Genomic DNA, 25,604 nt, shown 5'->3' with positions numbered 1-25,604 from the left:
TCATGAAATGGGTTACCATGGCCGAACAAGTCCATATTATGGCAAGAACAGCACAAATAAGCAAAGAGAAACAACAGTCCATCATTACTTTAAGACATGAAGGTTAGTCAATACGGAACATTTCAAGAACTTTGAAAGTTTCTTCAAGTGCAGTCGTAAAAACCATCAAGCGCTATGATGAAACTGGCTCTCATGAGGACCGACACAGGAAAGGAAGACCAGAATTACCTCTGCTGCAGAGGATAAGTTCATTAGAGTTACCAGCCTCAGAAATTGCAGCCCAAATAAGTGCTTCACAGAGTTCAAGTAATCAACTGTTCAGAGGAGACTACGTGAATCAGGCCTTCATCAAATCAAATCAAATCAAATTTTATTGGTCACATGCGTCGAATACAACAGGTGCAGACATTACAGTGAAATGCTTACTTATAGCCCTTAACCAACAGTGCATTTATTTTTAACAAAAAAAGTAAAAATAAAACAACAACAAAAAAAGTGTTGAGAAAAAAAAGAGCAGAAGTAAAATAAAGTAACAGTAGGGAGGCTATATATACAGGGGGGTACCGTTGCAGAGTCAATGTGCGGGGGCACCGGCTAGTTGAGGTAGTTGAGGTAATATGTACATGTGGGTAGAGTTAAAGTGACCATGCATAAATAATTAACAGAGTAGCAGCAGCGTAAAAAGGATGGGGTGGGGGGGCAGTGCAAATAGTCCGGGTAGCCATGATTAGCTGTTCAGGAGTCTTATGGCTTGGGGGTAGAAGCTGTTGAGAAGTCTTTTGGACCTAGACTTGGCACTCCGGTACCGCTTGCCGTGCGGTAGCAGAGAGAACAGTCTATGACTAGGGTGGCTGGAGTCTTTGACAATTTTGAGGGCCTTACTCATGGGTGGAATGGTCGAATTCATGGTCAAATTGCTGCAAAGAAACCACTACTAAAGGACACCAATAATAAGAAGAGACTTGCTTGGGGCAAGAAACACAAGCAATGGACATTAGACCGGTGGAAATCTGTCCTTTGGTCTGATGAGTCCAAATTGGAGATTTTTGGTTCCAACCGCCGTGTCTTTGTGAGACGCAGAGTAGGTGAACGGATGATCTCTGCATGTTTGGTTCCCACCATGAAGCATGGAGGAGGAGGTATGATGGTGTGGGGGTGCTTTGCTGGTGACACTGTCTGTGATTTATTTAGAATTCAAGGCACACTTAACCAGCATGGTTCCCACATCATTCTGCAGATACCCGCCATCCCATCTGGTTTGCGCTCAGTGGGACTATCATTTGTTTTTCAACAGGACAATGACCCAACACACCTCCAGGCTGTGTAAGGGCTATTTGACCTTGAAGGAGAGTGATGGAGTGCTGCATCAGATGACCTGGCCACCACAATCACCCGACCTCAACCCAATTGAGATGGTTTGGGATGAGTTGGACAGCAGAGTGAATGAAAAGCAGCCAACAAGTGCTCAGCAAATGTGGGAACTCCTTCAAGACTGTTGGAAAAGCATTCCAGGTGAAGCTGGTTGAGAGAATGCTAAGAGTGTGCAAAGCTGTCATCAAGGCAAAGGGTAGCTACTTTGAAGAATCTGAAATATAAAATGTATTATTATTTTTTGGTTACTACATGATTCCATATGTGTTATTTCATAGTTTTGATGTCTTCACAATATTTCTACAATGTAGAAAATAGTAAAAAATAAATAAAGATAACCCCTTGAATGAGTAGGTGTGTCCAAACTTTTGACATGTACTGTATATAGTGCAGCTTTATGGTTATATTGTAACATGTGGTAAAAAAATCTTAACAGCTGTTGTGGTAGTGTTAAAAATGTTTTATGTCATAACTTTTTTGGCCATCTTTGTGCACATTCGCTATTGCAGATAAAGGCCGATGTATGTTCTCTCAGAATGTTTATGCAGTGGACAGCTGTGTTTTTTATACAACAGGTCTGTGTGTGTACATGTAGGTGGGTTGGTGTGAGAGAGTCTGTGTATGAGACAGAGATTTGGAGTCTGAGAGAAAGTGAGTAATTGAAAGTAATAGAAAGAGAGTTGCAGAGTGTTTGTGTTTTGTGGAAGTGCAACTATGCCTGGGAGAGATTAAGGATATTGCCGTGATTACTTCATGCATGAGGGCAATGGCTCCGTGATAAGCCTTTTACTTGGGTAAATGTCAACAATTTCAATCTGTGAAATCCTGTAATGACATTTAGATGTATTCAGAACTCCAATATGTAATCTAATTTACAACGCCTCAATTGGTTACAGCTTAACATATGATTTCTTTGAAATATTTATTTGAAATGAGATGATGTTTTTCATTTATTTCCCCCTTTTATCAATTAGGTCTCTCCCTTCCAAAGCGTTAAACTATCTGTTTTCAAAGGGATCGTTGAAATGACAATTCTGTAACAATGAATTTCAGTGGAAGATCTTACTAAAGTCAACCATGCTTTTGAATTAATTAGCTAGACCTCGACTAGCCACAGGGTTATACACTCATCTTTGAGACATCTCAGTTTAACGAATCAACCCCTATAGCCTACGAACCTATTCACAACATTTAGAACACCATTTTTTATACAGCTGTTAACCTCTCAGTCATTTGAAATAAATGTAGATAATGGGTGTCAAGATTGTCAGTGCTGTAAATGGTACTGTAAAAGGTTTTCACTATTTGCCATTCACCAGTCGTGTTCACTTTTTGCATTAGCAAGGACTTTTCACAGTTCAACATACAGTAAGTGTTAGCCTTGGTGTATATCACATGATGTAGGTCTACTGTGGTTCAAGAGAAATATGTCCCTTGATTTATTTTCCTTGCATCAGCTGTGTGACACTGGTAATCCAATGGCATGATGGAACCACCTATGTACGATGTCCATATTAGGACAACCTCAATCTCATCAGGACTCCTAATATGGCCACCGTACCAATGTCTATCCTCCATGTCTTCTCAGAGTCCCTCCGATTGGCTGTCATCATAGGAGTGGCTGTGGGGGCATTCCTCGCCCTCATTGTCCTCATGGGCACATTGGGTGCCTTCTGCTGTGCCCGCTTCCAGAGGAGTAAGTGCATTTTTTAAAACCTATCCTTTCTGGGACAGCCAAAGCGTTCAATAGACACTCTTGGTTTCACAGTCAAATGTTGTTGTTTTTTCATGTACAATCTGTGCAAATCAAAATGCTCTGTAGTGCTTAGAAGGTTTCGCATTGGAATGTTAAGCATAATGGTTTTAGGATATCAACTCAGCACTGTAAGAACTTATGTGAAATCCTTTGAGATGACGGGACAAAAATCTAAACCTGAAAATATGGTACTTGTATATTCCTCTCTTTAAATCATATATACTGTATATCGCCTAAAATGCCAATTTTAGGACTGAAAAGGCTGAGAGTTATCTGCAGCCAGACTCTAACATAATACTTCTTGTTTGACACTGTCTGCCGCCCAATTGTATAAATGTCCCATTAGATGGAAGCTAGTGCCTTAAAGGATTTTTATTATTTTTTTTACAACCAAATCTCTATTTTTGATGTAAATGGCATGTTATAGAAGGGTCCAGACACCTTTTTTGTGATTTCACGTTTTTGAGAAACTTACCCCAAACAGAAAATCACTTCCTCATCTTCATGAGTAGTATGCAGGCCCCGAAAAAACATGGATCCTAAAACACCCAAATACGTCATTTAAGGAAGCTCTCAGTCTTTAGATGCAGGTCTTTAGATGTTGTACACATGAAATTGTGTCATTCCAAACTTTATCCGCAACATTATATTCCATTTTGTAGCGGCTCGGGCGATACCTCTCCGTCCATTCTACATATAACTGCCAAAATAAAGGAAACACTTGAGTAAATGAGGGATATAAAGTGAATTGAAAGCATGGGGTTCTTCCACACAGGAAGTTCCAGACACTTGTAGAATCTATGCCAAGGTGCATTGAAGCTGTTCTGGCGGCTCGTGGTGGCACAACACCCTATTAAGATGCTTTATGTTGGTGTTTTCTTTATTTTGGCACTTGCATGTAGCAGCAGGCTACACTGAGAATGGAACAGCTGAATAGGGGAAATGGCTCGAGTCATGCAAAAGGGAATATAACATTGCGGATAAAGTTCGTAATAACACAATTCATGTGTACAACATCTAAAGACCTGCATCACTATACTGAGAGCTTTGCCATTTCTAAAAAAACGTATTTGGGTGTTTTCGGAGCCTTTGTTCATGTTTTTTCATGGCCCCCATACTACACAATGAGATGAGAAAGTTATTTGCTGTTTAGAGTAAGTTTCTAAAAAACATGTGAAATCACAAAAACAGTGTGTGGACCAGAGCAACTTACAGTTAGTGAGTGCATACATTTTCATACTGGCCCCCCGTGGGAATCGAACCCACAACCGTGGCATTGCAAACACCATGCTCTACCAACTGAGCTACATGGGGCCACATGCCATTTACATGCCATTTACATCAAAAATAGAGATGTGGTTTTAAAAAGGCAAACTTCTCCTTTTAAGCAATATCCTTATCTGATATAAAACACAGCCTACACAGTGGAGTGCAGTGGAGGCTCCTCAGAGGAGGAAGGGGAGGACCAACCTCCTCAGTGATTTTCAGAAACATATAAATTGTAAAACATTAAAAAAGTTATCCTTTTTAGAAAGAACTATACTAAATATAATCACGTCACCAAATAATTGATTAAAACATACTATTTTGCAATGAAGGTTTTAGTAGCCTCAACAGCACTCTGTAGGGTAGCACAATGGTGTAGCCGGAGGACAGCTAGCTTCCTTCATCCTCTGGGTACATTGACTTCAATACAAAACCTAGGAGGTTCATGGTTCTCACCCCCTTCTATAGACTTCCATAGTAATTATGACTTCCAGAGGACGTCCTCCAACCTATCAGAGCTCTTGCAGCATGAACTGGCATGTTGTCCACCCAATCAAAGGATCAGAGAATGAATCTAGTACTGAAAACATAAGATACAGCTAACTATCACTGCAGTGCATCAAATGTGGTGAGTAGTTGACTCAAAGAGAAAGACAATAGGTGAACAGTTTTAAACAAATGAATTTCTTCCAAAATGAAGGTGAATCAAGAGAGAAATAGAGAGATTTCTTCATTTCTTTTCACTTTCAGTTTCCCTTACTTAGCTAGCAAATAATAAATAGGTCATTTAGCAGACGCTCTTATCCAGAGCGACTTACAGGAGCAATTGATCAAGGGCACATCGACAGATTTTTCACCTAGTCGGCTCGGGGATTAGAACCAGCGACCTTTCGGTTACTGGCACAACACTAAGCTCCCTGCCGCAAATGCAGCTAGCTTGTTTAGCCTACTCAAACACCCTGCTCAAACAGAGGGATGCTATGTTACCTAGCTGGCTATGACTATCCAACACAACACTGGAACTCTTCCAAGTCAAGGTAAGCTTTTGGTTTCACTAATTTATTGCCACCGGGGCCCACCATTGTAAGTGCTAAACTGCTTACTGCATGATTGTAGCATGTTTACTAACGTGTTAGTTCTATTATCTATGTTGACTATTACATTACTTTATCTAATATGGTGACAACGATGTAGGCTGTGTGTAACAGTTATGATATGGTTTGGCTTGGAAAGGTATTTGAAATCCACAAGCGACAAAGGGCAAAGGTGAGAGGAGGAGAGCGCATAGATGCGAGAAGGAATACAACATGTCTGTTATGAAAGTTAACTGTGTTTACGCATGATCATGGGTGTATTCATTCCGCCAATTCTGTTGAAAAACATTTCTTAAACGGAACAAAACGGGGATAAACATATTTTTTTATTTTTTATTTCACCTTTATTTAACCAGGTAAGCCAGTTGAGAACAGGTTCTCATTTACAACTGCGACCTGGCCAAGATAAAGCATAGTAGTGCAATAAAACAACAACACAGAGTTACATATGGGGTAAAAAACATAAAGTCAGAAATACAACAGAAAATATATATACAGTGTGTGCAAATGTAGCAAGTTATGGAGGTAAGGCAATAAATAGGCTATAGTGCAGAATAATTACAATAGTATTAACACTGGAATGCTAGATGTGCAAGAGATTATGTGCAAATAGAGATACTGGGGTGCAAATGAGCAAAATAAATAACAATATAGGGATGAGGTAGTTGGGTGGGCTAATTTCAGATGGGCTGTGTACAGGTGCAGTGATCGGTAAGGTGCTCTGACAACTGATGCTTAAAGTTATTGAGGGAGATAAGAGTCTCCAGCTTCAGAGATTTTTGCAATTCGTTCCAGTCATTGGCAGCAGAGAACTGGAAGGAATGGCGGCCAAAGGAGGTGTTGGCTTTGGGAATGACCAGTGAGATATACCTGCTGGAGCGCAGACTACGGGTGGGTGCTGCTATGGTGACCAATGAGCTAAGATAAGGCGGGGATTTGCCTAGCAGTGATTTATAGATGGCCTGGAGCCAGTGGGTTTGACGACGAACATGTAGTGAGGACCAGCCAACAAGAGCGTACAGGTCACAGTGGTGGGTAGTGTATGGGGCTTTGGAGACAAAACGGATGGCACTGTGATAGACTACATCCAATTTGCTGAGTAGAGTGTTGGAGGCTATTTTGTAAATGACATCGCCGAAGTCAAGGATCGGTAGGATAGTCAGTTTTACGAGGGCATGTTTGGCAGCATGAGTGAAGGAGGCTTTGTTGCGAAATAGGAAGCCGATTCTAGATTTAACTTTGGATTGGAGATTCTTTATGTGAGTCTGGAAGTTGAGTTTACAGTCTAACCAGACACCTAGGTATTTGTAGTTGTCCACATACTCTAGGTCAGACCCGTCGAGAGTGGTGATTCTAGTCGGGTGGGCGGGTGCCAGCAGCGTTCGATTGAAAAGCATGCATTTAGTTTTACTAGTGTTTAAGAGCAGTTGGAGGCTACTGAAGGATTGTTGTATGGCATTGAAGCTCGTTTGGAGGTTTGTTAACACAGTGTCCAATGAAGGGCCAGATGTATACAAAATGGTGTCGTCTGCGTAGAGGTGGATCTGAGAGTCACCAGCAGCAAGAGCGACATCATTGATATACACGGAGAAAAGTGTCGGCCCAAGAATTGAACCCTGTGGCACCCCCATAGAGACTGCCATAGGTCCAGACAACAGGCCCTCCGATTTGACACACTGAACTCTATCTGAGAAGTAGTTGGTGAACCAGGCGAGGCAGTCATTTGAGAAACCAAGGCTATTTAGTCTGCCAATAAGAATGCGGTGGTTGACAGAGTCGAAAGCCTTGGCCAGGTCGATGAAGACGGCTGCACAGTACTGTCTATTATCAATTGCGGTTATAATATCGTTTAGGACCTTGAGCGTGGCTGAAGTGCACCCGTGACCAGCTCGGAAACCGGATTGCATAGCGGAGAAGGTACGGTGGTATTCGAAATGGTCAATTATCTGTTTGTTAACTTGGCTTTCGAATACTTTCGAAAGGCAGGGCAGGATGGATATAGGTCTGTAGCAATTTGGATCTAGAGTGTCACCCCCTTTGAAGAGGGGGATGACCGCGGCAGCTTTCCAATCTCTGGGGATCTCAGACGTTATGAAAGAGAGGTTGAACAGACTAGTAATAGGGGTAGCGACAATTTCGGCGGCTAGTTTTAGAAAGAAAGGGTCCAGATTGTCTAGCCCAGCTGATTTGTAGGGGTCCAGATTTTGCAGCGCTTTCAAAACATCAGCTGTCTGAATTTGTGTGAAGGAGAAGCGGGGGGGGCATGGGCAAGTTGCAGCAGAGGGTGCAGAGTTGGTGGCCGGGTTAGTGGTAGCCAGATGGAAAGCATGGCCAGCTGTAGCAAAATGCTTGTTGAAATTCTCGATTATTGTAGATTTATCGGTGGTGATAGTGTTTCCTAGCCTCAGTGCAGTGGGCAGCTGGGAGGAAGTGCTCTTATTCTCCATGGACTTTACAGTGTCCCAAAACTTTTTGGAGTTAGTGCTACAGGATGCAAATTTCTGTTTGAAAAAGTTAGCCTTTGCTTTCCTGACTGCTTGTGTATATTGGTTCCTAACTTCCCTGAAAAGTTGCATATCGCGGGGGCTATTTGATGCTAATGCTGTACGCCACAGGATGTTTTTGTGCTGGTCAAGGGCAGTCAAGTCTGAGGAGAACCAGGGGCTATATCGGTTCTTAGTTCTGTATTTTTTGAATGGGGCATGTTTATTTAAGATTGAGAGGAAATTACTTTTAAGGAACAACCAGGCATCCTCTACTGACGGAATGAGATCTATATCCATCCAGGATACCTGGGCCAGGTCAATTAGGAAGGCCTCCTCGCTAAAGTGTTTTAGGGAGCGTTTGACAGTGATGAGGGGTGGTCGTTTGACCGCGGACCCGTTACGGACGCAGGCAATAAGGCAGTGATCGCTGAGATCCTGGTTGAAGACAGCTGAGGTGTATTTAGAGGGTATGTTAGTCAGGATGATATCTATGAGGGTACCCATGTTTACGGATTTAGGGTTGTACCTGGTAGGTTCGTTGATAATTTGCGTGAGGTTGAGGGCATCTAGCTTGGATTGTAGGATGGCTGGGGTATTAAGCATATCCCAATTTAGGTCACCAAGCATTACAAACTCTGAGGATAAATGGGGGGCAATCAATTCACATATGGTGTCCAGGGCACAGCTGGGGGCTGAGGGGGGTCTGTAGCAAGCGGCAACAGTGAGAGACTTATTTCTGGAAAGGTGGATTTTTAGAAGTAGAAGCTCAAACTGTTTGGGCACAGACCTGGATAGTATGATAGAGCTCTGCAGGCTATCTCTACAGTAGATTGCAACTCCACCACCTTTGGCAGTTCTATCTAGACGGAAAATGTTATAGTTGGGGATGGACATTTCAGAATTTTTGGTGGCCTTCCTGAGCCAGGATTCAGACACTGCTAGAACATCAGGGTTGGCAGAGTGTGCTAACGCAGTGAATAACTCAAACTTAGGAAGTAGACTTCTGATATTTATGTGCAAGAAACCAAGACTTTTGCGATTACAGAAGTCATCAAATGATAGCGCCTGGGGAGTAGGAGTGATACTGAGGACTGCAGGGCCTGGGTTAGCCTCTACATCACCAGAGGAACAGAGGAGGACTAGAATAAGGATACGGCTAAAGGCTTTAAGAACTGGTCTTCTAGTGCGTTGGGTACATAGAATAAAGGGGGCAGATTTCCGGGTGTTATAGAAAAGATTCAGGGCATTATGTACAGACAAGGATATGGAAGGATATGAGTAAAGTGGAGGTAACCCTAAGCGTTGGGTAACAATGAAAGAGATAGCATCGCTAGAGTCATCAATTGAGTCGGTCTCCGCGTGTATAGGGGGAGGTGCAAAGGAGCTATCTAATGCAGGTTTAGCTAGGCTGGGGGGTCTACAGTGATATAGTACAATTAGAAATAACCGAAACAACAATAAACTAACCATGTTTGGGCTGAGGCTAAACATAAACAGGATGTAGTACCGTAAAAAGGAACAGTCCAGCAGATATCAGCTGTATAGCTGAGTTATCATAAGGTCCGGTGGTGAAGCACTAGTAAGAGGCCACGGTTAGCGGGCCAGGGCTAGCAGATGGATGGAATCGTCGTGGTTAACGTCGTAACCACATCAGACGATTTCGTCCGCAGACCAGTCCTGTAGGATCGGCGGGGCTCCGTGTCAACACTAGGTGGTCCCGTCCGGTTGACAGAGAGGTAGATAGCCGGGAGATGGGCGATGGGCCTAGCTCAGGATGATTTGATTAGCCAGACCACAGCGTCCGTTTTGTTGAAGCTGGCTGGTGGTAGCTAGCTGGTAGCGATGAAATCCGGAGTTAAAGATCCAGTGATTCAGGCGGAAAAACTGATATGTTCTGGGTCGATAACGCGCTGTGCAGACTGGCCGAATATCCGGTGATCAATGTCCAGTGATTAAAATTAATCCCGCAGAAAAAAATCCAATGTCCTGGGTGAAACACCGCTAGCTGTGGCTAATAGCAAATAGCAAGTAGCTAGTTAGCTGGCTAGCTAGTTTCAACTGGAGATTCTAGATTCTAGATAAAGGTAAGTCAAGGTAAGTCAATAATAGAATCCGTTCCACATTGAGTGAGGCGGGTTGCAGGAAAGTATATCTTGTAGAAGGATGAAAAGTCTGATAGGGAAATATGTACGAAAAATAGGGTATTTACAGGCTATTTACAGACAGACGATAAAAACACAACTGCACTACTACGCCATCTTGGAACATACCTGAATTTGTCCAATAGAAACTCTCGTTTGCAACTGTTGGACTAATGATTACACACTATATCAGCTAGATGTAGGCAAGAGTGTGCAAGGCGGTATTGAATGTGTCACTGTCTGTCCATGTGTCACTGTCACCTCAAATTTTATGTTGTAGCAACCTCATGATGAGTATAGGGAACATTTGAGTATCATATAGTAGCCTAAACCTATCGCTGTTACATTGAACTGGGTGAATGGAATGTGAATGACAGTCATCCAATGTGCTGTAATAGAAATAAGGCAATGCTCATAAAAAACAAAAAAATCGTCCTCCCTCATCTTAAACGGCACTGACCGCCACTGGTGGAGTGTAGTGATACAGTGCCCATATATCCGGTCGATGTAGACTGCTGTTAACCATGTCGTTGTTGTTGTTGTTGTTGTTGGTGGTGGTGTTGTTGGTGTTGTTGTTTACCACAGAAGAAGTTCACCTCGTCATGTCCTCCTTACCCGTCTCCATCTCCTCTCGCCAGAGAGACCTGGCAGGCAAAATTAAAACAGAGAGTAAGTAACCCTTGAATATGATTGTATATGATCTTACAATGTCAGAGGCTGTCGATAAAGTTTATTTCACTAGCGCCATGCATAAGTGCTACAGAAATATCCATGTGTATAATATCAATGAATGACAGCAGTCACTGCTGTCTGTTTAAGGAATAAGGAGCCTGCCAACATAAGGATATGATTATATATGATTGTTATCAATAATTTCAGTGACACTCAAGTATACAGTGCCCTATATAATGTCCATGACACATAAATAAGCAGCACATGACACCTTTATAATCTAATCATTCATAAATGCTTCTGGCATACCCCGTGTCAACTGCAGGCAGTTAATATTTACACACATGAGCATCTATGGTTAGGAGTTAAGTGTATTCTGTGGCACACATAGCCCTAGCACTGAAGAGTTGCTCATTTTTAACTGTAGATCATGCTCTATAAAGATTCATAATGTGGCATAACTGGGTGACATACCCATCAATGTATTTGTTCATATTTATTAATATTTTATAGAGCATGAAATATGGTTATAGATTATTTGTGACCCATTTATGTAATGCTTATGAAGCCTATATGAATGCTTTATGAAGCCTTCATAAGATGCCCTTCAAATAAATCAGGACCCAGTTTTGTAATGAGCTGTGACTGCTGTGGGAGTGTAGAATAGTTCCAGTCCACCAAAGAACATGTTATGATGCTGATGCTGGCTGTGGAGCTAAGGGACTCTCCAAGCTCCCATCAAGAGATCTAAGGGGCCATAACTTTTAACGCCGCTCGGATGTGGTATGATGTGGTGCCAGAGGACTTCTGTCAGTGGCGCCAATCAGTTTCCCTGTCTCTCTACAGATCTCAAAGGAGTGGTTTTGGCAAAAAACGACATCCGGGTGGAGATTGTTCACAAAGATCACAACACAGTGCGGGAAACAGAGGAGCACACAGCCATCAAGCAGATGATGGTGAGTTGAACGCTACTCATCTCTCCTCTCTGCATGTCATTTTCGAGTCCATCGATAGTACATCTGAATCAATTGAAAATGTTCTAATCGACAGTTCATTGAAGAACATTTTCCATTATACAGTACATCTATCTATCTAACAGACGTACTGCAAACACAGTAACCCACAGATCTAATTTAGACATGACATTTTACTCAGGGATGTAGCGTTAAAAAAGAAAAGTGGGTTAACCCTGAAAACAGACAACCATGCTTATTTAGTGTAAATAGGCGCGTAAATGCTATTAACCAAATAAAAACAGTGTTTGCATGCATTTACCCTCCACTACACCCCTGATAGTAGGTGAATATCAAACAGCCTTTGAGTGACATGTCTGCCCCCTTGGTGTCTCAGATTGAGCGCGGGGAGTTCCAGGCGCAGGAGTCTGTGCTGAAGCAGCTGGAGGTCCTACAAGAGGAAGAGAAGGATTTCCAGCACATTAAGGTGGACACAGAGCCAGGCATACAGGGGGCAGTGATACAGCATTAGGAATGTCCTAAAATGTACAGTTGAAGTCGGATGTTTACATACACCTTAGCCAAATACATTTAAACTCAGTTTTTCACAATTCCTGACATTTAATCCTAGTAAAAATTATTTGTCTTAGGTCAGTTAGGATCACCACTTTATTTTAAGAATGTGAAATATCAGAATAATAGTAGAGAGAATTATTTATTTTAGCTTTTATTTCTTTCATCACATTCCCAGTGGGTCAGAAGTTTACATACACTCAATTAGTATTTGGTAGCATTTCCTTTAAATTGTTTCACTTGGGTCAAACGTTTCGGGAAGCCTTCCACAAGCTTCCCACAATAAGTTGGGTGAATTTTGGCCCATTCCTCCTGACAGAGCTGGTGTAACTGAGTCAGCTTTGTAGGCCTCCTTGCTCGCACATGCTTTTTCAGTTCTGCCCACAAATTTTCTATAGGATTGAGGTCAGGGCTTTGTGATGGCCACTCCAACACCTTGACTTTGTTGTCCTTAAGCCATTTTGCCACATCTTTGGAAGTATGCTTGGGGTCATTGTCCATTTGGAAGACCCATTTGCGAACAAGCTTTAACTTCCTGACTGATGTCTTGAGATGTTGCTTCCATATATCCACATAATTTTCTTTCCTCATGATGCAATCTATTTTGTGAAGTGCACCAGTCCCTCCTGCAGCAAAGCACCCCCACAGCATGATGCTGCCAACTCTGTGCTTCACGGTTGGGATGGTGTTATTCGGCTTGCAAGCGACCACCCTTTTCCTCCAAACATAACAATGGTCATTATGGCCAAACAGTTCTATTTTTGTTTCATCAGACCAGAGGACATTTCTCCAAAAAGTATGATCTTTGTCCCCATGTCCAGTCGCAAACCGTAGTCTGACTATTTTATGGCGGTTTTGGAGCAGTGGCTTCTTCCTTGCTGAGCGGCCTTTCAGGTTATGTCGATATAGGACTCGTTTTACTGTGGATATAGATACTTTTGTACCTGTTTCCTCCAGCATCTTCACAAGGTCCTTTGCTGTTGTTCTGGGATTGATTTGCACTTTTCGCACCAATGTACGTTCATCTCTAGGAGACAGAATGCGTCTCCTTCCTGAGCGGTAAGACAGCTGCGTGGTCCCATGGTGTTTATACTTGCGTACTATTGTTTGTACAGATGAATGTGGTACCTTCAGGCGTTTGGAAATTGCTCCCAAGGATGAACCAGACTTGTGGAGGTCTACAATTTTTTTTCTGAGGTCTTGGCTGATTTCTTTTGATTTTCCCATGATGTCAAGCAAAGAGGCACTGAGTTTGAAGGTAGGCCTTGAAATACATCCACAGGTACACCTCCAATTGACTCAAATGATGTCAATTAGCCTACCAGAAGCTTCTAAAGCCATGACATCATTTTCTGGAATTTCCCAAGCTGTTTAAAGGCACAGTCAACTTCTGACCCACTGGAATTGTGATACAGTGAATTATAAGTGAAATAATCTGTCTGTAAACAATTGTTGGAAAAATTACTTGTGTCATGCACAAAGTAGATGTCCTAACCGACTTGCCAAAACTATAGTTTGTTAACAAGAAATGTGTGGAGTGGTTGAAAAATGAGTTTTAATGACTCCAACCTAAGTGTATGTAAACTTCCGACTTCAACTGTACACTGTATTATAGTTCTAGGAGGAACATGTATTCTATTCAGTTAGGACTACTATTCTGTTTCTTCTTCTTTTTTTCCACACATAATGGCTCTTTGTTTTTCTGCTCATATGTAAGGAATCTTATTTCAGTAACAATAAATAGGGATTTTCGCAATCCACATCTATTGTAAGAAGAATCTATTTTAGATCTACAGTACTGGAGTGTTGTGAAAATAACCAGTAGGAGTTGCATGAAACAAGGCTGACTATTAAGATACCCATGAACCAGTCAAGGTAGAGTAGAAGGGAGTACCTGCGAATCCGTCGTCGTGTATATTTTGTTTTCCCTATTATAGATAGACCACTCTCCCGCCTAAAACACTTCATTTTCATTATATATGACTGAAAGTAGAAATATGCAGATTAAAGAATGGACGTGTGATTGAATTTCAAAGGGAATGACAAGGTTGTTTTTTTTTCTTCAAAAGCAGGTAGAGTGGTTCTTAACTCACTCTAAATTCCATTATGCATCCGCAACCACGTTAGAGTTTCTGTTGTACAGCTATATTGAAGTTAAAACTCCCTGATGGAATTTATGGAAGAGTTCATGTCTAAAGTGGAGGCATTCTCTTCAATCCAAACATGAGGAATTATTTGCTATGTCCCCCCAATTATCTCTCCTTCCTCCCAAAGTGTGCACTTCTTCACTTTCTTTCACTGATTTGAAAGAAACCATGGTGGAAACTTTCACTAGCCCATGTCTCCAGCAATCCAATGCTTTCAGATTTGTGGGAAGTAGTGAATAAGTGCACACTTCAGGAGAAATTACATATTATTGGGATGCACCCATCTAATTTGATTGGTATGCACAAGTTCTGGACACCTGGAGGGAAGATTTACATTAAATATACAGTACCAGTCAAAAGTTTGGACACACCTACTCATTCAAGGGTTTTTCTTAATTTTTACTATTTTCTACATTGTAGAATAACTGAAGACATCAAAACGATGAAATAACACATATGGAATCATGTAGTAACCAAAAAAGTGTTAAACAAATCAAAATATGTTTTATATTTGAGATTCTTCAAAGTAGCCACCCTTTGCCTTGATGAAAGCTTTGCACACTCTTGGCATTCTCTCAACCAGCTTCACCTGGAATGCTTTTCCAACAGTCTTGAAGGAGTTCCAACATATGCTGAGCACTTGTTTGCTGCTTTTCCTTCACTCTGCAGTCCGACTCATCCCAAACCATCTCAATTGGGTTGAACAGACAGATGAAGTTGCGTGGAAAAAGGAATGGGGGGGGGGGGGGGGGATATACTTCTCCCATGGGCAAAGAAATTCAAAAGGGGTGATGATATTAATTAATAGTAATTTCGATCCGAATGTGAAAATTGTCCAAATAGATACGCAAGGTAGATGGATTATTTATTTCTTATCTCATTCTCGTTGGCACCAAAAGTTTAAAAAAGTGTTGATAGGGGACAGAATGCGGTCGGACCATCATATAATTAGCATATACATTACTCTTACTGAATTTCCACGTGGGCGAGGATATTGGAAATTTAATCAAAGCCTATTGGATGATAATTTATTTTTAATTAGGACAAAGGAATTTATAACTGACTTTTTCCCAACATAACATAGGTACAGCAAATCCCCTTATTGTATGGGACACCTTTAAATGTGCCTTTAAAGTACTCATCTCGAAAACAAAAGCAATTTAGGTCAAAAGAGTTTATACTAACAAAGGAAATAGAAAGTCTAACAGAACAGATACAGTGGGGAAAAAAAGTATTTAGTCAGCCACCAATTGTGCAAGTTCTCCCACTTAAAAAGATGAGAGAGGCCTGAAATTTTCATCATAGGTACACGTCAACTATGACAGACAAAATAAGAAATGTTTTTCCAGAAAATCACATTGTAGGATTTTTAATGAATTTATTTGCAAATTATGGTGGAAAATAAGTATTTGGTCAATAACAAAAGTTTCTCAATACTTTGTTATATACCCTTTGTTGGCAATGACACAGGTCAAACGTTTTCTGTAAGTCCTCACAAGGTTTTCATACACTGTTGCTGGTATTTTGGCCCATTCCTCCATGCAGATCTCTTCTAGAGCAGTGATGTTTTGGGGCTGTCGCTGGGCAACACAGACTTTCAACTCCCTCCAAAGATTTTCTATGGGGTTGAGATCTGGAGACTGGCTAGGCCACTCCAGGACCTTGAAATGCTTCTTACGAAGCCACTCCTTCGTTGCCCGGGCGGTGTGTTTGGGATCATTGTCATGCTGAAAGACCCAGCCACATTTCATCTTCAATGCCCTTGCTGATGGAAGGAGGTTTTCACTCAAAATCTCACGATACATGGCCCCATTCATTCTTTCCTTTACACGGATCAGTTGTCCTGGTCCCTTTGCAGAAAAACAGCCCCAAAGCATGATGTTTCCACCCCCATGCTTCACAGTAGGTATGGTGTTCTTTGGATGCAACTCAGCATTCTTTGTCCTCCAAACACGACAAGTTGAGTTTTTACCAAAAAGTTCTATTTTGGTTTCATCTGACCATATGACATTCTCCCAATCCTCTTCTGGATCATCCAAATGCACTCTAGCAAACTTCAGACGGGCCTGGACATGTACTGGCTTAAGCAGGGGGACACGTCTGGCACTGCAGGATTTGAGTCCCTGGCGGCGTAGTGTGTTACTGATGGTAGGCTTTGTTACTTTGGTCCCAGCTCTCTGCAGGTCATTCACTAGGTCCCCCCATATGATTCTGGGATTTTTGCTCACCGTTCTTGTGATCATTTTGACCCCACGGGGTGAGATCTTGCGTGGAGCCCCCAGATTGAGGGAGATTATCAGTGGTCTTGTAGGTCTTCCATTTCCTAATAATTGCTCCCACAGTTGATTTCTTCAAACCAAGCTGCTTACCTTTTGCAGATTCAGTCTTCCCAGCCTGGTGCAGGTCTACAATTTTGTTTCTGGTGTCCTTTGACAGCTCTTTGGTCTTGGCCATAGTGGAGTTTGGAGTGTGACTGTTTGAGGTTGTGGACAGGTGTCTTTTATACTGATAACAAGTTCAAACAGGTGCCATTAATACAGGTAACGAGTGGAGGACAGAGGAGCCTCTTAAAGAAGAAGTTACAGGTCTGTGAGAGCCAGAAATCTTGCTTGTTTGTAGGTGACCAAATACTTATTTTCCACCATAATTTGCAAATAAATTCATTAAAAATCCTACAATGTTATTTTCTGGATTTTTTTTCTCTCAATTTGTCTGTCATAGTTGACGTGTACCTATGATGAAAATTACAGGCCTCTCTCATCTTTTTAAGTGGGAGAACTTGCACAATTGGTGGCTGACTAAATACTTTTTTTCCCCACTGTAGATGGCAATAAAAACTGTAACATAGAGGCTCAGAATAAATTAGAGGAAAAACAAAAAGAAATGGAGAAACTTATTCAAGAAAGATCAAGTGTAATATATTATAAAAATAAAGCAAACTGGATGGAATATGGGGAAAAATGCACAAAATTATTTTTTAATCTTCAACATAGGAATGCTACCAAAAAGAATTTAATGAAACTGGTTACAATTGACGGAGTCCCCCATGATTCACCAAATGATATTTTGAAGGAGGAAACAAAGTACTTTAAGCATATGTTTTCTTTTCAGTCGCCTCCATCTCCTCTAACTGAAGCTAATTGTAGATATTTTTTTTCTATTGATAATGTAAAATTAACAGCCATACAGAAAGACTCATGTGAAGGTGAAATTACAGAGGAGGAACTTCTGGATGCAATTAAAGACTTTAAGTCCGGGAAAACTCCAGGGTTGGATGGCATACCAGTCGAGGTATACCAAACCTTTTTTGATATACTAAGAGGACCGTTATTAGCATGTTTTAACCACTCCTATGTAAATGGTAGATTATCTGACAATCAAGAAGAAGGTCTGATCTCATTATTACTGAAACAGGATACAAGTGGAAAATATAAAGATCCAGTCCTTTTAAAAAATTGGAGGCCCCTTACACTTCAGTGTTGTGAAGCAAAAATTCTAGCAAAATGTATAGCGCATAGAATTAAAAAGGTATTGTCTGATATTATTCATTCTAATCAGACAGGTTTTTTACATGGAAGATACATTGGAGATAATATAAGGCAAGTATTGGAAACAATAGAACACTATGGAAAATCTGGGAAACCAGGCCTGCTATTCATAGCAGACTTCGAAAAGGCATTTCATAAAGTATGACTGGGGTTTATATATAAATGCCTGGAGCATCTCAATTTTGGAGAATCTCTTATAAAATCGGTCAAAATCATGTATAGTAACCCTAGGTGTAAAATAGTAAATAATGGCTATTTCTCAGAAAGTTTTAAACTGTCAAGAGGAGTGAAACAAGATTGTCCACTATCGGCATATCTATTTATTGTGGCCATCGAGATGTTAGCTATTAAAATCAGATCCAATAATAATATTAGAGGATTAGAAAGCCAGGGCTTAAAAACAAATGTGTCATTGTACGCTGATGATTCATGTTTTCTTTTAAATCCACATCTAGAATCCCTCCACAGCCTCATAGAGGATCTAGATACATTTTCTAACCTCTCTGGATTACAACCAAATTATGACAAATGTACTATATTAAGTATTGGATCACTAAAAAATACAATTTTTACATTACCATGTAGTTTACCAATAAAATGGTCTGATAGTGATGTGGATATACTCGGAATACATATCCCAAAGGAAATAAATGATCTCACTTCAATAGATTTTAATAGAAAGTTAGCAAAAATAGATAAGATCTTGCTACCATGGAAAGGTAAATACCTGTCAATTTGTGGAAAAATCACCCTGATTAACTCTTTAGTATTATCCCAGTTTACCTATTTGCTTATGATCTTGCTTACGCCTAGCGAACAGTTTTTTTATTTATATGAGAAAAAAATATTCAATTTTATTTGGAACGGCAAGCCAGACAAAATTAAACGGGCCTATTTATATAATGAATATGAATTCGGAGGACAGAAATTATTAAATATTAAAGCATTAGACCTATCACTAAAAGCTTCAGTCATACAAAAGTTATACTTAAATCCAAACTGGTTCTCAAGCAAATTAGTAAGATTGTCTCACCCAATGTTCAAGAATGGCCTTTTTCCCTTTATTCAGATTACAACCACTCATTTTCAGTTATTTGAAAAGGAAATAATCTCAGAAATATCACTATTTCTAAAACAAGCCATAGAAAGTTGGTTGCAATTTCAATTTAATCCTCCAGAAATGACAGAACAAATAATGCAACAAATATTGTGGTTAAATTCAAATATACTAATTGACAAAAAACCTTTATTTTTTGACAAAATGTTTAAAAAAGGTATAATCTTCGTAAATGATATCATCGGTAGGACTGGTGGAGTTATGTCGCACATGCAGCTAACAAAAACATATGGAAATGTCTGCTCTACCCAAAATTACAACCAAATAATTGCAGCCTTACCACATAAATGGAAGAGGATAGTGGAAGGGGGAGAAAGTAAGGAACTTGTCTGTCGGCCTTGCATTAAAGAACATAATTGGTTAAGGAAAACTGTGATAAATATAAAAGTATATCAGTTTCATTTAAGGATCAAAGGATTGACAGCCGTCCCATATAGATTGCAAAATAGTTGGGAAGAGAGTGATGGAGTGCTGCATCAGGCTGTGTAAGGGCTATTTGACCAAGAAGGAGTGATGGAGTGCTGCATCAGATGACCTGGCCTCCACAATCACCCGACCTCAACCCAATTGAGATGGTTCGGGATGAGTTGGACCGCAGAGTGAAGGAAAAGGAGCCAATAAGTGCTCAACATATGTGGGAACTCCTTCAAGACTGTTGGAAAAGCATTCCAGGTCACTATCTCATGAAGCTGGTTGAGAGAGTGCGAAGCCTGTGCAAAGCTGTCATCAAGGCAAAGGGTGGCTACTTTGAAGAATCTAAAATATATTTTGATTTGTTTAACACTTTTTTGGTTACTACATGATTCCATATGTGTTATTTCATAGTTTTGATGTCTTCACTATTATTCTACAATGTAGAAAAAAATTAAAAAGAAAGAAAGAAAAGCCTTTGAATGAGTAGGTGTGACCAAACTTTTGACTCGTACTGTATATGTGATGGGATGTATAGACATTGTAGACATTATGGACACTATGTGGATAGAGTATTTAGTATATCTGTAGAACACGTAGGATAGAATAGTATATATACAGCAATAGTTTAATAGGATGGCATTGACTAGAATACAGTATATACATATGAAACAAGTAAAACAGTATTTAAACATTATTAAAGTGACCAGTGTTCCATTTTTAAAGTGACCATCGATGCCATGTCTATATACATAGGGCAGCAGCCTCTAAGGTGCAGGGTTGAGTAACCGGGTGGTAGCCGGCTAGTGACAGTGACTAAGTTCAGGGCAGTGTACTGGGTGGAGGCCGGCTAGTGATGTCTATTTAACAGTCTGATGGCCTTGAGATAGAAGCTGTTTTTCAGTGTCTCTGTCCCAGCTTTGATGCACCTGTATTGACCTCGCCTTCTGGATGATAGCGGGGTTAACAGGCCGTAGCTCGGGTGGTTGATCTCCTTGATGATCTTTTTGGCCTTCCTGTGACATCGGGTGGTGTAGGTGTCCTGGAGGGCAGGCAGTGTGCCCCCGGTGATGCATTGGGCAGACCGCACCACCCTCTGGAGAGCCCTGCGGTTGCGGGGTAGGCAGTTGCCCTACCGGTGGTGATACAGCCCGACAGGATGCTCTCAATGGTGCATATGTAAAAGTTTGTGAGGGTCTTAGGGACCAAGCCAAATTTCTTCAGCCTCCTGAGGTTGAAGAGGCGCTGTTGTGCCTTCTTCACCACACTGTCTGTGTGGGTGGACCATTTCAGATTATCAGTGATGTGTACGCCGAGGAACTTGAAGTTTTTTACCTTCTCCACTGCGGCCCTGTCGATGTGGATGGAGGCATGTTCCCTCTGCTGTTTCCTGAAGTCCACGATCATTTCCTTCATTTTGTTGATGTTGAGGGAGAGGTTGTTTTCCTGGCACCACTCCGCCAGCGCCCTCACCTCCTCCCTGTAGGCTGTCTCGTCATTGCTGTTAATCAGGCCTACTTCTGTTGTGTCGTCTGCAAACGTGATGATTGAGTTGGAGGCATGTGTGGCCACGCAGTCATGGGTGAACAGGGAGTACAGGAGGGGGCTGAGCACGCACCCTTGTGTGACCCTGTGTTGAGGATCAGCGTAGTGGAGGTGTTGTTTCCTACCTTCACCACCTGGGGGTGGCCCGTCAGGAAGTCCAGGACCCAGTTGCATTGGGCGGAGTTCAGTCCCAGGGCACCGAGCTTAATGATGAGCTTGGAGGGGACTATGGTGTTGAAGGCTGAGGTGTAGTCAATGACCAGCATTCTTACATAGGTATTCCTGCATTCCAGATGGGATAGGGCAGTGTGCAGTGCGATGACGATTACATCATCTGTGGATCTATTGGGGCGGTATGCAAATTTAAGTGGGTCTAGGGTATCAGGTAAGGTGGAGGTGATATTGTCCTTAACTAGCCTCTCAAAGCACTTCATGATGAAAAAAGTGAGTGCTACAGGGTGATAGTCATTTAGTTCAGTTACCTTTGCTTTCCTGGGTACAGGACCAATGGTGGACATCTTGAAGCAAGTGGGTACAGCAGACTAGGATAGGGAGAGATTGAATATGTCCGTAAACACTCCAGCCAGCTGGTCTGCGCATGCTCTGAGGACGCAGCTAGGGATGCCATCTGGGCCGGCAGCCTTGCGAGTGTTAACACGCTTAAATGTCTTACTCACGTTGGCAACGGAGAACGAGAGACCACAGTTCTCGGGAGCGGCCTGCTTCGGTGGCACTGTATTATCCTCAAAGCGGGCGAAGAAGGTGTTTAACTTGTCCGGGGGCAAAACGTAAGTGTCCGCAACGTGGCTGGTTGTACCTTTGTAATCCGTGATTGTCTGGAGTCCCTGCCACATACGTCTCGTGTCTGAGCCGTTGAATTGCAATTCTCTGTACTAACATTTTGCCTGTTTGATTGCCTTACAGAGGGCATAACTGCACTGTTTGTATTCGACCAATTCCCAGTCACCTTGCCGTGGTTAAATGCAGTGGTTCACGCTTTTAGTTTTGCACGAATGCTGCTATCTTTCCACGGTTTTTGATTTGGGTGGGTTTTAATAGTCACAGTGGGAACAACATCCCCTATACACTTCCTGATGAACTCAGTCACCGTGTCCGTGTATACGTCAATGTCATTCTCAGCGGCAACCCGGAACATATCCCAGTCCGTGTGATCAAAACAATCTTGAAGCATGGATTCTGATTGGTCAGACCAACGTTGAATAGACCTTAGTTACCGTCGATCTGATATCCAAAAGTTCACAAAAAACGTTCTGGGCTAATATTGTACGAAATAAAAAATATATATAAAACAAATACTGCAAAGTTGCTTAGGAGCTAGAACCAGAGCTTCCATGTCTGTCTGCGCCACGCTCAATCCCTTATTTTAGATTAACTATCCCTTTAAGCACTTATATGCAAATATAATTTGGGATATTGGAACTTCTAGGAAGCCAGACTTACACTTTCACTTTCAAAGGCTTAATTTCAGCCCACTCCATGACACCTTTGATATTTGACTCTGACTCTTATCTGTGAGGCGACCCCTTCTCCATCTCTCAGGTCAGATGTGTTATCTTCTCCATCTCTCAGGTCAGATGTGTAAACCGCTAATATACAGTATATTCTAATAGAGCTTCCTCTTCCTGATGTCATCCTCTGCGAATTCAATTCCCACCCTTGAGATTCCGCCGCTTGAAGGACCTACCCTTTCTATCTTGCCATCCCTAATAGAGTTCTTTGCGATACCCCCAGCCAGAAGTGCGGACAAAGATATCTGCTTGCTCTGACAGCAAATTAAGTATTTTATCCCTTTGAATGTCGGCGGGCAAAGTCTTTCTCCCTCCTCCTGGAATCTAACAATCAGTTCATTTCAAGAAAGGAAATGGAGTAACATAGAGGGAAAAAGAGAGGGGAGTGAAAAAACGCTTTACACACGTAGGTTGTGACTGAAAATGAACTGGCTTTGCAATTATTCGACATATGCTGCTCCCACATGTGAAATCATTAAGGCCATTTAATTAGCTGATAAGAGGATTTCTTTGTGTTGTCATCTATTTTTCACATGTTCACACACATCAGCCTGTTTCTTCGATTTCCCATCATTCTAATAAATAGCAGTTGATTTAGATGTGACCTTGGTCACAATAACGCAAGTATTTGAATACATGAGAAACCATAGGTTTGTGTATAGCTTGAGACCACCTAGGATTAGGGCATACATATCTGTTGATTATGCCTGGCATAGAAATCAAGTTTATACTCTGTTTATGCAGTCCGGGTGACGTTTCCCCTAGGTACAGATCTAGGATCACTTTCCCCTCCCCCAATTTGAACCATTACCATTAGTCTGGGAAACATAAAACTGACCCAAGATCAGTGTCTAAGGGCAACTTGACCCTACTCCCTGTTTATTTAGCTTTCCATTGAAGAAACAGTTCAGGAATCATCTGCACACGGGGCACCAATAATGTACAGTGCCTTAAAAAAGTATTAAATGGGAAAGTATTGTACAATCCAGGTGTGCAAAGCTCTTAGAGACTTACCCAAAAAGACTCACAGCTGTAATCGCCGCCAAAAGGGATTCTAACATGTATTGACTCAGGGGTTTGAATACTTATCTAATCAAGATACATTTGTTTAATTTTCCATAAATCATCAAATAAATAAATAAAAATATCTTCCACTTTGACAGTATTTTGTGTAGATCATTAAAAAAATGACAAAAACATTTTAAACACAATTTGTAACATAACAAAATGTGTAAAAAGTCAAGGGGTGTGAATACTTTCTGAAGGCACTGTAGATGGTGCCTCAAAGTATTTATATTTCATCATTAAGTACATGTAGGCTATTTATAATAGAAACATAACTCTCTCCTGTTCAAATGAGAGCAGATGACTGGATCATCAAAAGAGAAAAGGAAGAAATTAGATGGTGCTGTTTGACATTTCCCCTGTATGACTCAGATAAGGAAAGAGATGTGGCTCTTTCAAACTGTAATCATCAATCTTTCAGTGAGTTATCGATTTGATCACAATAACAACTACCAAAATAGTAACTGCACTGCACTGACATGCCTTCCATTTTATGTCTCCTGTCCTAACATTAACACCTCTGTTTGTGTCTTTGACCCGTCTCCTCCACAAGGATCCAACAAACGGCTATTACAGTGTCAATACCTTCAAGGACCACCATGGCACCCCGACTATGTCAATGGCAGCCAACCAGACCGGCGGCGCGGAGGTCCGGAACCCTTCGGCTTCTTCTTCAGCCACCATGGGCAAGCAACGTGTGCCCACGGGCATGTCCTTCACCAACATCTACAGCACGCTAGGTGCCGGGCCCAACCGCCTGTACGACTACAGCCAGCGCTTCGTGCTGGGCATGGGCAGTAGCTCCATCGAGCTGTGCGAGCGTGAGTTCCAGCGGGGCTCGCTCAGCGACTCCAGCTCCTTCATCGACACGCAGTGTGACAGCAGCGTGAGCAGCTACAGCAAGCAGGACGGCTACGTGCAGTTCGACAAGGACAGCAAGGCCTCGGCCGCCTCCTCCTCCTCCCACTACTCGCAGTCGTCCTCGCAGAACTCGGACCTGACGCGGCCACTGCAGAAACGCATGCAGACCCATGTGTAATGGCAGAAGGAGGTATGGATGGATCTGACAGGATGGGTCGAGGATAGCACCTTTGGACACTCTGAGGAACACTGCCTGACTGGTGTACAGTGCTATATTTTTTGGTTTGTACCCTGGTCCTGTCCTAATACGGACACTGTACGTACCACACTTTTTACAGACACACAGTACATGTTCTTTGGATTACATGGTATACACTGTATTCCCCTTGAAACAAGGTCATCAAACAAACAACATCAAAATAACATCATAACCTTGAGAGCCACAATTGGTGGAAAAAAGATAACAATGAAAAGTCCACTTTCTCAATGAACAATGTTCTGCTGTTGACCCCTATTCTGTTTTGACTAGTGGACTGCCTCCAAACATGCAGATGTAGGCATTATTCACACATCTGTGTGGAATAATTCCAGAATTGTAAAAAAGTTGCTGTTTATCATCTAAAAATACAAACTGTTGGGACTATGTTCAGCTGCCCGGTTGGAGTTTGAAGCACAAATGGGTATTGTTAAAAACTGCCAGAGGCATTTCTTGTATCTGCGGGAGAAAAAAAACCTTAGCTGGATAATAAAACCTCTGAGGAAAGATGGAGGGAGCGGCAGGCTATGAAATAAAAAGGAACACCTTGCCAACTGACCGAAGGACTGACCTGCAGGTCTAATATCTCTACACCTGGACTACTTTAATACTAAAGGTTATCTAAGTATATTCTATATTTTGCTCCTTTACTTTGAACTAACGGAGATGTTTTGGCTTTTTGATGTATGCCTTGTGAAAGTTTATTACTGAGTCACAGATCCCAGATAAATGCATGGAGAAGTGTACTGTAGAATACTGTTGTACTACTTCACTTGAGCTGGAGTTTCAAATGCTTTGTTCACTCAAAAACCG

General features: G+C 41.6%; 1 protein-coding gene across 1 annotated transcript in view; it reads left to right on the top strand.

Annotated features, from left to right (window-relative positions):
* The window catches only part of kirrel3a (kirre like nephrin family adhesion molecule 3a), a gene marked incomplete at both ends in the record, with an annotated part of 240,616 nt that extends 215,903 nt beyond the window's left edge, over positions 1-24,713 (top strand). The window contains 5 exons of the mRNA XM_084178063.1: positions 2,960-3,067; positions 10,700-10,783; positions 11,633-11,742; positions 12,137-12,226; positions 24,228-24,713. Of these exons, the coding sequence (XP_084034189.1) occupies positions 2,960-3,067; positions 10,700-10,783; positions 11,633-11,742; positions 12,137-12,226; positions 24,228-24,713 (878 nt within the window). The remainder of the gene's footprint in view (positions 1-2,959; positions 3,068-10,699; positions 10,784-11,632; positions 11,743-12,136; positions 12,227-24,227) is intronic.
* Between the last annotated feature and the right edge of the window lie 891 nt (positions 24,714-25,604).

The sequence above is a fragment of the Coregonus lavaretus genome (assembly GCF_964263955.1).
Source record: "Coregonus lavaretus genome assembly, chromosome: 15".
Taxonomy (NCBI): Eukaryota; Metazoa; Chordata; class Actinopteri; order Salmoniformes; family Salmonidae; genus Coregonus; species Coregonus lavaretus.
This window is presented reverse-complemented; position numbering and strand designations above follow the sequence as displayed.